General features: G+C 38.2%; 1 protein-coding gene across 2 annotated transcripts in view; it reads right to left on the bottom strand.

The window, feature by feature from the left end:
- LOC139700965 (organic cation transporter protein-like) overlaps nucleotides 1-13,731 on the bottom strand; it is a 92,706-nt gene that overhangs the window by 22,986 nt on the left and 55,989 nt on the right. The window contains exons 1-6 of one of the 2 annotated variants that reach the window (XM_071599483.1): nucleotides 5,383-5,465; nucleotides 5,124-5,254; nucleotides 4,227-4,385; nucleotides 3,559-3,784; nucleotides 3,176-3,279; nucleotides 2,944-3,098 (exon numbers count right to left, since the gene is read on the bottom strand). In XM_071599483.1, coding sequence (XP_071455584.1) covers nucleotides 2,944-3,098; nucleotides 3,176-3,279; nucleotides 3,559-3,784; nucleotides 4,227-4,369 — 628 coding nt within the window. In that variant the 5' untranslated portion in view covers nucleotides 4,370-4,385; nucleotides 5,124-5,254; nucleotides 5,383-5,465. Of the gene's footprint in view, nucleotides 1-2,943; nucleotides 3,099-3,175; nucleotides 3,280-3,558; nucleotides 3,785-4,226; nucleotides 4,386-5,123; nucleotides 5,255-5,382; nucleotides 5,466-13,731 lie in introns of those variants that run through there. The other variant, XM_071599484.1, reaches the window with a different exon arrangement.

The raw sequence follows: 13,731 nt of genomic DNA, 5'->3' as shown, positions 1-13,731 counted from the left end.
GGAGGGAATCTGGCCGGAAGACTTTGTGAGAGCAGTTTTAGTTCCGATTCCGAAAAAGGTAAAGGCCACGTCATGTGAGGACTATAGGACAATTAGTTTGATATCCCACGCAGCTAAAGTTGTTCTCAGGATCATAAACAAAAGGATAGAGAGTAGGGCAAATGATTACTTAGGGGATGATCAGTTTGGGTTTAGGAAGGGGAGAGGTACGCGTGATGCCATTGCAGTAATGAGATTATTAATCGAGAGGAATATAGAACACAACCAGGAGGTATTTGCCTGTTTCGTAGATTTCGAAAAAGCGTTTGATAGAGTGAATTGGGAAAAACTAATGAGTATATTGCAGAAAATAGGAATAGATTGGAGGGAAAGGAGGCTAATCCGCAACCTGTACATGTCTCAGACTGCTCAGGTGCGGGTGGGAAACGGGGAGTCAGGATGGGCAGTGTTAGGAAGGGGTGTAAGGCAGGGTTGCCCATTATCACCGTTGCTGTTCAACCTGTATGCAGAGGAAATGATCAAAGAGGCATGGGAAGAACTCGAGGTAGGAATGAGAGTGGGCGGGGAATTCGTGAAATCAGTTAGGTTTGCTGATGACCAAGCTTTAGTTTGTCAGTCAGCCAAGGGGCTGCAAGCATTGCTTAGTGAATTGGAAATTCAGTGCGACAGGTATGGGATGAGAATCAACATTAATAAAACAAAGGTTATGCGATTTTCTAGAAAGAAAAAGGCTAATCTTAACATTAAAGTAAGAGGGCAAAAACTAGAGCAGGTAGAACAGTTTACGTATCTCGGTAGTGTTTTGGACCAACACGGTCAAAGTAGTAGGGACGTAAGGAGAAGAATTGCGCTAGGCAAAGAGGCTTTCACGAGGAGGAGGGAGTTGATGACGGGGACTTTGAGTAAGGATGTTAAGAAAAGACTCGTAAAAACTTTGATATGGAGCGTAGCTATGTACGGCGCGGAAACGTGGTCATTGAAGCAGGAGGATAGACGTAGACTGGAGGCTTTTGAAATGTGGGTGTGGAGAAGAATGGAAAAGGTGAAATGGACAGAGAAGAAAACAAATGAGGAAGTACTTGGTATGGTGGGCGAAGAGAGGGGTTTGTTGGGAGCAATCCTATGGAGGCAGGAAAAGTGGATGAAGGGGGTGTTGACCGGCAGTGGGATGTTGAAGACTGTGATAGAGGGTAGAATGTTGGGCAAAAGAGGAAAGGGAAGGAACAGGATAGGGATGTTGGACGGGATGAAGGGAGGAAGAAAGTACTCAGAGATGAAGAGGGGCCTGATATAGAGTAGGATGATGGATTTTGTTTCGTTAGGAGTAATAAAATATTTGTTTGGTAGTTGTGTCCATCCAAAAACCTACCTTAACCGGTAGATTACCTTAAAAAAAAAATATATATATATGGCCTGGTGGATTTGAGGATATCTGCTAGGTTGGCGGGACGTTTGACTACAGACTCAAACACCACAGACTCCCAGCCTCTCTAAATCTGTACTACCTACTTCCCAGGCATTCAGTCTCTCAAATTCATCCTCAAAGACCTATTCCCCATCCTCAAAAATCACAACACTTCCTCCAACCTTCTCCCCAATTGCCCCTCTGTCACCTTCAAACGTCCCGCCAACCTAGCAGATATCCTCAAATCCACCAGGCCACTCTCAAAATCCCCTCACACCCCCAGAGCCATACCCACTCCATGTCATCGAGCAAGATGCAAAACCTGCCCTATTTTCACCACTCCACCCCACTCCATCCCACCATTCAACTCTCTCCCGCCCTTCCCCTATTCCTCTTGCACTTCCAAGAATGTTATATATTTAAAAACCATATTTATATTCCAACATAGGAATACAGGAACAAAGTACATACATAAATCAAAGGCTAGAAAACAAGCAAATAAGAAAGCAGACTTTACTTTTCTGCATTATGCACAAACTAAAACCTTCTGCTTATGCATACATGTGTCAAAGATGAGAAAACAAGAGTGTAATTAGGATTTCCTTTGAACACAATAATGTTTGGCAAAAATTAAAAAAAATATTTTATGCATGATTAACGTGTCTGGTAGTATATGGTGTCTTTAGAAGGGAATGAAAATCGACCAATAATATCCATGAAGAATATCAAAACAATTCAACTTTTGGAGTAAACACATTAATTTTACTTGCGGCCTACTTTTCCCTAGCCTGTGGAACTAAGTGAAAGTCACCTTATTTTGTGGCTACAAGTTAACGGTGGGAATTTCCATGCTTCAAAAAATAAATAAGTTTCTCAGATTTTAAAACAAAATTTCCAGCTACTAATGAGTGTGCATTTAAGAGGTACACATAGATTAGTTAATCAAGGGACGAAATGTCCCATTAAATGCTGACAGAGATGTTCATTTCACAAAGTTATACATTAACTAACAGCCCCTTGTATAGTCAGCAGATGTAAAAAATTCTATCGAAAATGAATCTACTGCACCTTAGCACTAGTTTAGTTCAATTACTTCCCAATCTTTCACAGGATTTCAGAAGTTTAACACCAAATTTTACAGGATGGGAAGGATTGTTAACAAGACAAAAACAAAGTTGACAGCTCTGATGAATGGCTCACAGATTGAGGAAATTAAATCTGATTGGTCATTTTCACTCTCAAACTATTTGCTGCAAAGTATGAGAATGGGAGTAAAAAGGATGGTCCCAAAGGATAATTTAGGTATAGTGTTTTTGTCATGGAACATTTTAAAGTGCATGACACAGAAATACGTTACTACGAACAGAAATAAGTTACTTAAATCATAATGTAAACACCGATATTAGTATTCAAACTCTATAGAATTACTCTTTCAGACAAGCACCCTGAATTGTTTAGTATTAATTACCACACAAGAATTTGAGTTTATGGCTGAATCCCTATTATTCAAGGGTAGCGTTAGATTTATCAATAATTACCTATAACGTAGGCCACTAAGAAGACCCCAGATGTCGTAGCACCAACAACCATTCTTGCGATAACGAAGGAGATGTAATCTGGAGCTACAGCTGCAAAAATTCCTGCGACAACTTGCAAAACCAGGGAGATGAAGAATGTCGGCTTGCGTCCAAACCTAAAAATAATGTTACAGTGTTATAAAATGCTTAGAATGATAAAAAAAGCACATTCCAATGAAAGAGCATAATATACCTATCCGATAAATCTCCAAATACTAATGAGCCTATCAATACTCCAGTCATAAATATCGAATCGGCTGTAGCACGTAACCATGCGTCTTCACACACCAGGTTCCACTACAATTAAAAAAATTAACTCTTCATGATATGACAGAAAAATTTCAAAACATATTATGGTTATGTGCTCTTGAAATGACCATTCAATCATCCAAGATACAAATGATAAAAAAAAGTGGTAATGAAGGAAACACACACAAGAGAGCTGGTTGAATTGTTTTTCAACAATTATTTTAAATGACAATCAAGGCAGGAAATATTACTGAATTAACATGACACAGATGAAGAACATGAAAGTTTTCAAATAAAGATAACTGGTCCAACTGCAAATCTACTTACCTCCATCACAGCACTACTTTTATATACTGAAGTATCATAGATCCAACTGTGACATTCTACATGCTTCTCAGCAGGGATACCATCTTCAAAGTATTCCGGCGTGAAATTAGCATCCAATCGAAGACACTTGGAAGGTTTATTACGTGATGCATCCCATGGTATTGTCATGTTCCATTCTCTGCCCAAATCAAATGTTGCATTTTCTGTTTCATAGGGAAGTTGGCATCTGAAAATATCCAATAGCATGAATAATAATCACACATCATTCTTGAAATGAAACATATTATATTAATGTATGATGATAACAAAAAAAAGGAATAGTGGAAGGAAATTTTCACCATACAGTCCACAATTTACACTTGCGCCCTGATGTTGAATGACAAGTCATGCTTAATGCAACAAAATAGCTTAAAGTAGATGACAGAACAGCACACATTAACACGATACTTTGTTATACATCATTAACTTGCATCACTAAGTCAATCTAAATTAAATAATTCCCAATCTGTTTTGTTTAAGAATATTGAAATGATATTTTTAGGAAGTATGGTAAAAAATATGAATCAATACGTTTGGCTTTATTTCAGTTAATATGCAGCACAATCTTTTCACTGCATTAAAATTACATGTCAAACACTTCAAATGCACGTTAGAAACACCATTCCTACCTGTGGTTCACTTTCGCTCCCAAAAATACCCAAGCCAATTTGTGGAGTGCACAAGAAATTGTCGGTATGCATAGAAGAAAGTAAATCCTTTTCTGGTAACGTCCAAACTCCCCCAAATGTTTAAGGACATCGTCGTAGCCCATTGTGGAATTAACTTTTCTGAAAACAAGAACACAAGAAATTTTCAGTGACCAGAATACCGAGGACGTAGACAACAAATTAATGCGGTAGGCAAGAACAAATAAATCAAGATTAACTGTATCCATATTTCCATAATGTTGGCACACTTTCGCAATTCACAGCTTTGCATTAGAAATCAATGCAAATGCAAATTATCACATCACACTCAACACTACAGAGTGAGGAAAACACACAATTACTTAAAAGATAAACCGAGTAAAAATATACACACCACTATCAAAGAGAGGCTATCAACGCAAGTAACTATCTTGACAGAGGAAATACTCAACGAAATAACACCAACTGATCAGCTAATATGCACCTGGCTAGCTCGCGCCAGCAGACATTTTATCCTATAATGACTTGGGTAAGAAGTGCTAATCTGTAGTAGTAAGCATGCGTTATCCAAAATGATTATGTCGATGATGCGATAGGCAAAACATTATTCATAGCATTTACACCATTCAAAAATCCCCTTTAAATGCCACACTTTGCATGCACGTCCATATCCTACCACGCGTTAAAAAGATTGATCCTGAATTAACACCAAAGAATATCTCGTTACACAAACAACAACATTACTAATACAAACAACGACATTCCTATTCCAGAAAGGTAGCAATCACGTTCTGAAAACTACCAAGATAGTGTTTCCACGATAACATTTTTCTAAACATATCAATATCGGAAATAAGCAGGAAAGGGCAGATATATTACCTTAAATGTTGATCTTAGATGACAGGTAGTTGCATTATTCTTCTAAATGAGGGAATTTAATTTTATCGTCAGTGTCTCATCATGTTGTCAAATTATAAACAAACCTATTACTTCGTTGACCCTCAGTCACCCTACCGAACATGATAAAAAAATGCATATCTCAATCTTTCTTTAACGAAACACTGAATGAAAGTCACATTAATATTAATGTTAGTCCATAATAAAAGCATAATATAGGCCAAAAACCTTATAAAATTACCCCTGTTTCCCTATTACAGACGGCACGGCCCCCTTGACCCTTCCCGTATGGGATGAGTGTTTTAGTAGGACTACCCACCGCAGAGGATGTCACTAGTGTAGTAGCAGACGACTATTTTGCCCGCAAATAATGTGACGCAGGCAAGGGGCCGAGGGGAGGGAAAGAGGATAAGGAAGAGGGGCGAAGAATAAATACCAAATGGTTAGAATATGGAATCAAATCATTATTAAAAGCGTTACCAGAGAGGCTAATTTGGTGACATATTTGAATTTAATTTTAAAATGACTAATCTAAGGTCAAACGTGTGATTTATTTTCTCTAAAAAGGCGTTAAAAGTTCAAATTTATTATTTTTTTATCGTGAACCAGGACGATGCATTTAATCATTATTTATTAACAGCATGGATGATAACATGTTTAGGTGACGAAAGAAACCTACGAACGTGTTCTTATTGGTTTTCAAACGATTGAAATGCAACAGAGGGCGTGGCCTTGTCCTTTTTTCCACAAATACAATGAGCCTCCAAAGAGTTCTCCACACTGCGACCTTTGGATTCCTTCCCCAAAGCCGTTATGAATGTTGAGTGTTGACAGTAGATAATCTACTGATGTCTTAAGTTCCGTGGCAATGCGTTTTTTCCTAAATTCCTCAACTATCACGGTCAGTGTCACGAGTAGGTCTCTAGAAAGCATACTCATAAATTAAAACTCGAAAAACTACTTTTCAGGTGTAGTTACAGCCGGCAGGTACAATTAAGGTCATTGGTTTTTATAAGCGGTACTTTGAGTCAGGTGTTAACCACTCAACTACTAAAATCGTGGCAGCATAAACGGCGTGGAATACTTTTGGAGAAAGCGAAAGACGCAAGCAGGTTTTGAAATTAATGTTTTAGCTACCACATATTGGCGCCTAGGCAAAGGTAATGACCATCAATGAAAATAATTCTGAGAGCCTTTCTTAACTAATTACATAGGCTAAGAAATTAATTATTTCACAAAGTCGCCATTATTTAACTTTAACTTCCAAAACGAAGCATTTCTAACTCGTAATTAATTGACTCGTGGATTTGATTGATTTGACCGGTGTTTCTTTCCCTTCTTGTTCTAAATTTTAATAGTGTAATAGTCTTGAATAGATTAATACGAGTGGTTTCTTTTAAATATAGTTTTTAATATCTTTAGTCTTTCATTAGCCATTGTTACACATTTTAATTACAGCAGCAGTATGCTATTATATAAATATAAACCTAAATAACCTAAATTCAATATGTTTCGTCATGCTTTCGTCCGGATTTCAAAATTTAATTCAGGAAGTTATAAGGACTCAAAGAGGTTTTGCGAATTTTTCAAGGAAGACAGTGAACGTGGTTGGCTACCCCTTTTCTTGACATCGAAAATACTCGATATTCAATATTATCGCATATTATTTAACGCGCGAGTACCAAGATTTGATTAACATAAGTCGTATAGTTAATACTAGACTTCGGAAGGACAGACAAAATACCATGAATGTCTTTTTTCTGTTTTTTGTCGCTTTTTTATTCAAAAGGGTATTTTTCTTCCTTTTGTTCTCAAATTTCCCAATTTTCTCGAGTTTTCAATTCAATCTTTTTGTTGACACTTAAAACTTCGTCTTCAAAAATTGGCGAAGCTTCCTTCAGCTGCGTCCCCGTAGTTGTTGGGGAGGTGAAGAGACCAATTACCATTAAAAAATACATTAAAAGTCAAAGTAGACAAGAATATTCGTCCGCAAATGAGAAAAAAACATTTTATTTTATTATTCAATGGCTTCATAAGATTAAAATTTCTTAATTTTGATGAAGAAACCGCTAAATCAATGCTAAATCTACAAAAAAAATATTTTTTTTTACTTCTAACTCTGTTAATATCATTTTAAAAATAAATGCCTTCCTGTTCCCCCTTGGGATGTTCCTTTTTTGCGTATCTATTCGGATGCTTATATTGCCTAAGCCAGCCGGCTCTAGACATTATCTTTCACTACTTTAGATGGATGCTAAGAGGATGAGGGTATTATTTGCATAAGCAACCATAATCCGAAGATTTGATTGCCCAATTAGGCGAGATAAAACTCAACTCTTACGAAGCCGGTTGAAATCCACGTACAATTGAACTCACTTAATAACAGGCACGATCATAACATGTGTTCTCGGTTTATTGCGAGAGAGGAAAGAAGTTGGTTGGCGGGAAGTGCATTTTACAACTCACGAGTCACGATAATAGCATTCACCGAGAGATCCTTACGGGTATAATGAGCAAAAATTTTTACTGAATGAACTAATAGAAATATCATATCAATATTCAGTAGGAGCCTTGCGATTGGTCATAAATTACAATCGGTAGCCAATGGCAATATATGAGGAATCATAGGCACGTTTTAATATGGCGAAGGGGATTTCATTAATGCATTTGGGGATAATATTAAATGTGATTTGGGGATAATATTAAATATGATTTAAGGATAGTATCATGTCCTTCATCTATCTTGGCAAAAGTATAACTTGAGATGGAAAATTTTCGAGCAACAACAAGCGAAGAATCGTTCAAGCTAAGAAGGCGTTCATGATGAAGAAAGAACTACTGTGTTCAGATAACCTGACGTTGCAAACAAAGAAGCCCTTCGTCAAAACGTTCGCATTACAGCCTATGGATCCGAGACATGTAACATTGAGAAAGTGGAACCAGCAAAGATTACATGGCCTATTATGAAAGTAATGCGCATGATTTTATTGTGCCGCAACTATCCATGGAAGCGCGGTAAAACCGGTCGGGAAATGTGGTGGTCTGCATTACCAACGCAGCCGGTCGCCAGTTTACTCCGAGTAGTCTGAGCAGAAAGACGTGCCTCCGCGCTGACTGTATTAGCCTTTGAAACCTGGTATTGAAAGAGAATGCTTGAAGATCAAATGGACAGTCTGAGTGAGGAAAAAGATGTTTATAGAAGAACCGAAGAGGAAAGGACCATATGGAGTACTCTACGGAAAACAAGAACCAGACAGAGTGGACACATCTTGAGGCACAATGGATTATTTAGGATCCACAATGGAAGAGAAAATCCACGGAAAGAACCCGCGAGAAAGACGAAAAGACACTTACGTAAGACAAATTTAGAAGGACTAGAAACAGAAAGTTATCAGAAGATGACGGAATAAACCCTTAATAGAGAAGACTAGAGGGCCGAAGCAAAGCATTCTTAGGATTTAATAACTGATGATGACGATTGAATACGAGGGAACTTTAAAAAAAACAGCGTATCCAATGAGGTTTGTAGTGACCTGCGAATTCAGTTTTCGTAATCTGTTGAGGTCAGATGATGGGACAACCATAATGATTGTAAAAGGAATTTAATTGTTTGACCAAAAGGTAGTAAGATTTAATAGATGCCACTTTATTAATTTCCATTGAATGCGAATACATTTAATCCTATTCCTCCTAGTCCAAGCACTAGGGTCCCATTCAGATGTCACACTGAGGGCTCGTATTCTTATTTGTTACCCTACCGTTCAAGGTAGGTTTTGGATGGACAGGTCAACGATGCATTGCTTAGCTCCGTCGAACAAGTAATTATCTGACAACCGACGATACAATACCTTCAATTCAGAATAATTCCTTCCTACCTTCATTTCGCACAAAAAGTTTACCCTATTTCTTCCCTTTCCTCAACTGCAATGGGAAACCACCTCAATTAATTATCCCACGAAAGAATGATGAATTTAAGTTATTAAATAGAATAGGTAGAACATTTTATCTTTCTTGCGAGTATTTTGAACCCAAGTAGTCACAGTAGAGGGGGCATAAGAAGCAGCATGGCGTTTGGCGAAGAAGTTTTGACAAAAAGGATGGAAAAGATAACAGGGACGTTGAGTTAGGATATTAAGAAAATATTAGAGAAAACTTTGGTATGAAGCGAGGTTTTTTGCCGCTCGCAAACCTGGCCAATGAAGTAAGATTATAGGTGTAAATTCTAGGCTTTTGAAATGTGGGTGTGGAGAAGGATGGGAGAGGTTAAGTTAACAGAAAGGCAATCAAACGAGGAAGTACATGGTTTGGAGAGAAGGGAGGGTTGTTCGGAAAAATCCAAAGAAGGCAGGAAATATATGTAGGTTCAAAGTAACTTGATTGTCGATGGAATGTAGAAGACTGTGATGGATGTGACATATTCAAAACCTTTAAGAGATACGCAAACTCGTATATTTGGTTGACATTCTGAGTGATTTCTGTGCGGGTTTTATAGCTTATGTTAATATTTATCGATTCTATCTCCGATGCACAAGTACATATTTTGGAGCATGTGTGTGCGTGTGTGTGAATGAGAGAGAGATTGAAAAGGAATGAATGTTAGTTAAACCATTTCCGAAAATCTATAGGCCATCAATGGCTCACAAGAATTGGGAAAATGTGAAACTGTTTATTATATTGGCATTGTTGGGTTGAAGGCTTTCGGGCGTCCATTTTGTTTCATTCTTCTGGATTCCATATTCAATAAAAACTTAATTAAACCAACGAAAACGCAAGACAGATGTTGACCGGTGCCATTCTGTTAAGTCGATCTCCCTCGACGCATGCGTCCTCGGCGAAGTCAAGGGCTGACTCACTGGCGGCTGCACATCAAGTGCATCTGTGTTCGTCCGCATTCCGAAGGCGGATGCACTTGCGAAGATCATGCAGACAGCCTTTGTGCACTCGTGCGGTCCCTTAATTTGCAGCTCCGGGCAAACGGCCCAAGGGCACCGTGGCCACTTATTTATCCGACCGCGGCAGACGAGATTACTAAATTCAAACGGCCAATGCCCTGCTGAATCTCTGAGTCAGACGCAACGACAATTATTATTATCATTGTAATGCTATCCTATACTTTAAGGCAGCTGCATGGACACGCAGACTAACCACTGCTACATTTCTAAGCCTTTCCTAACATGACGCAACATGAAACTACATTCTATAGTAAATCATACTTTAATGCCACATATTTTCTGCCTCAGTCAATCCTTTCCCAGCATCCCTATCCTATTCTTACCCCTTCCTTCCTTGCCCAAGGTCCTTTATCCTAGATCACAGCATTCAGCATTCCTTCGCTAATCAAAATGCAATTTCCTGCATCCTCAAGGTGTCTCCCAAAAACCCTTTCTCCTTTCCTTACTATGGCCAACACTTCCTCGGTTGTTTTCCTTTTCTGTCCACTTCACCTCCTCAATCCTTCTCTACACTTAAAAACCTCCAATCTACTACTATCATCTTACTGCAATAACCATTTCTGCACCGTACACAACTGCGCTCCTTATCAAAGTTTTCACGATCTTTTTCTCAACATCAATGCTCAAAATCCCTGTCATCAACTCATTTCTCCTTTTGAAAGCTTCTTTACCCAGCGCAATTCTTAATCTTGTATTCGTTTTTTCATCTTGGCCCAAAACACTTCCAAGATAGGTCAACGGTTCCACCTGCTATGATATTTGCCTTCATATTTTTAACGTTCTAGTTGGCCTTCCCCTTTCACGAAAAGCTCAAAACATTTGTTGAATTGGAAACGTTATACTTTGTATAAATTTATCCTGGGATATCATTAAAGAATATTTTCCCTTCGTTTTTTACATCAATTTTATCATTCATTTCTTTTCATCCTTCCCTCTGGGGGCTACGTGCCCCTTGTTTATCAGATTGCAATTAAAAACAAGCCTAGAGTATGCTACTTACTTCTTCCGTCTCGCGCTCGAAGCATGTAACTCTACCGAGCTGACTTGCTCATGTTCGAAGGTCCCAATGCATCGCAGTTTCCTCATATTCCCTGCCATTGCTGTTCCATGTTCCCGGCCTCCCTCAAATGCGTGGTCGTTTTTGCCCCACTGCCAAGGAGTGAAAGTCTCCGAGCGCCAGGTTGCATTTTGAAAGCAACAATAATTAAGGCGTTTGACATCGCCCCTTCCTACAAGTAGTTTGTGACCTCAGTTACCTAAAAAAGAAATACGAGCAAAAAAGATCCAAGGTTTGTTTTTCACAGCATTTCCATTAGCGGTGTGCCGTCGTTCCCGAGGCGATTAAAGATTTTATCGGCTCAGAAATGTAAGACTGGAGAAGAAATGTAAGACTGGAGAAGAAATGTAAGATGAGACTTCGCGATGGATTTCGACTCGGCAAAGACATCTTAAACCTAATCCACGACCACTTGGAGTACACGGTGGAACTTCCAGTTCGGTGCTTGTCGAGTTGTATCCTTTGTTGTAGCATTTATTCAATAAACACTCTAGTCACATGGCCATGGGGGGAGGGTGATATTTGACAACAATGGACTCCCTTTCAATGGAAACGTTTTGGACGAAAAGACCGATTAGACAACATTACAACCGACATATAATGTTTTAAAAATGGTTCAAAATATTTCGTGCCTCCGCTGAGAGTGTTTGTTAATCACTTTGTCTGTCCCTCAGTTCACGAGTCAACGACCAACTCATTGCTGAAGACATTCACAATTGAGCTACGGAAATATGAAGCGATAGATTACAAAATACTGCAAGTTTAAGCGCACGATACAATAGTCTGCACGTAATGTTTATTGCGTTTGTTTTGCGTCACGCCTTGTTTTTTTCTGAAATTCTTAGCCTTTTGGATGACTAAGTGTCTTTTATAACTTTTTAATACGCCAGGTCGAATAATTTTTAACGGCTAAACAGTTTTAATAATAATAATGGCAGATGTAATAGTGTAATAAGACATCTTATTCAACGTTTTCGGGGTAAACGAACGTACCTACGGCCGTGAAACAATGGAAAACGACATAACCAGAACACAAAGTATGCGGTCCTGATTATTACTTCTATTACGGCTTCTATTTCACTTCATGAACGTGATGTCTCCTACATAATGTTTCTCCTTAAGGGGTTGAAAATTATTATTAGTTTATATATACTATCATAAACTGAGTAATTGCATTAATTTGTGGAAAGACTTTAATCTTTAATCTTCAGTATTACAATCCTAAGATTGGTTAGCTGCATTTTTCCCTTTACATCCATTCAGTTTTTATTCCCTCACCTCCTGATGGTTATTTGGCTGTTTTACATCCGTCTTAATTTTTCCTATGCCCGCACGAGTACTTGTCTGTTTGTATTTATCAAAGGATCTTCCATTAAATTTTCTTTCCTTCTATTATGTCGTTAGGGGCCGCCAGAAATTTACTTTCACTACACACCTAGGATGAATTTCTATAAAACTGAAGGGAATAAAATGTATTTGGCAGAACAATTCATCTGTTTAACAATTTTTCCATACTAAGTTGGCTAAAGTAGTAAGAACTTTGATTCAAGGAAGGCATTAGGCAAAGAGGCCGTCACAAAAGAAAACAAGGATTTGACGGCATGGACTTAAAAGTAAAATATGCAAAGAAAAGATTCGAAGAAACCTTGATGTGAAACGTAGTTTTCTATGGCTTCAAAACTTAGTCGTTGAGACAAGAGGTAAGTGTATGCTGTTACATAAATGTGGAGCTTTTTAGTTGTGAGTGCAGAGAAGAATGGGAAAAATAAGAGTATACAAGAGAAAACAAACGAAGAAGCGGAATAGAGAAGATTGTTGAGAGAAATTTTAAAATGGCAGCAGACATGGATACAGACCGTATTGTTGTTGTTGATTTTAAAAGTCGCGTCAGCATCAAAGGACGCAGGGCGATGGAATGTTGAAGGACGTGGTGTTTAATTTACCCAATATCCTCGTCGAACGACGAGGATATTGGGTAAATTAAACAGATAGAAGAGGAAACGAAGAGGGATGTTGGATGAAATAGAGGTATGTAGACTGCGGAGCAAAAAATATATATCTTATTGTAGTAATTGGTTTCAGAGTATTTTGTAGTATTGTCACTTAAGCGGATAAAATAATACTTTGTAATTCCACAGATTTATTTCACAAACACACGACCCGGGTTTCGACGTACAACGTCATCTTCAGGTGTGAAATAGGTGGGAAAGTCAGGTGAAATAAATCTGTGGAATTACAAAGTATTATTTTATCCGCTTAAGTATGAACCGATTCCATAAAATAACGCCTGAAACCATCGATTATAGTATTGTCACGTTAAGTTGGGCTTAGTCGTAAAGCAGTGGTTAGCCCCATCAGTAAACTATCTCAACCTAAAGACTACTTGAGTAGTTTCAGGCGTGATGTGATGGAATTCGAGCATAATAAAGAACGAATAGCTACAATTTTTCCATTAGCTAAGATTTATGGTACGACCTAGTGTTGATCTATTCCTGAAGAAGATGGAATACATCGAAATCCGGTCGTACAATGAATCTTACCTTGTGGAAAATTGCTTCTTTTAATTCTTTACTATAGGCTA

This window comes from Hetaerina americana, unplaced genomic scaffold (assembly GCF_022747635.1).
Source record: "Hetaerina americana unplaced genomic scaffold, ioHetAmer1.1.p SCAF_11, whole genome shotgun sequence".
Lineage (NCBI taxonomy): Eukaryota > Metazoa > Arthropoda > Insecta > Odonata > Calopterygidae > Hetaerina > Hetaerina americana.
The sequence above is the reverse complement of the archived record's forward strand: the minus strand, read 5'-3'. Positions and strand labels throughout refer to the sequence as shown.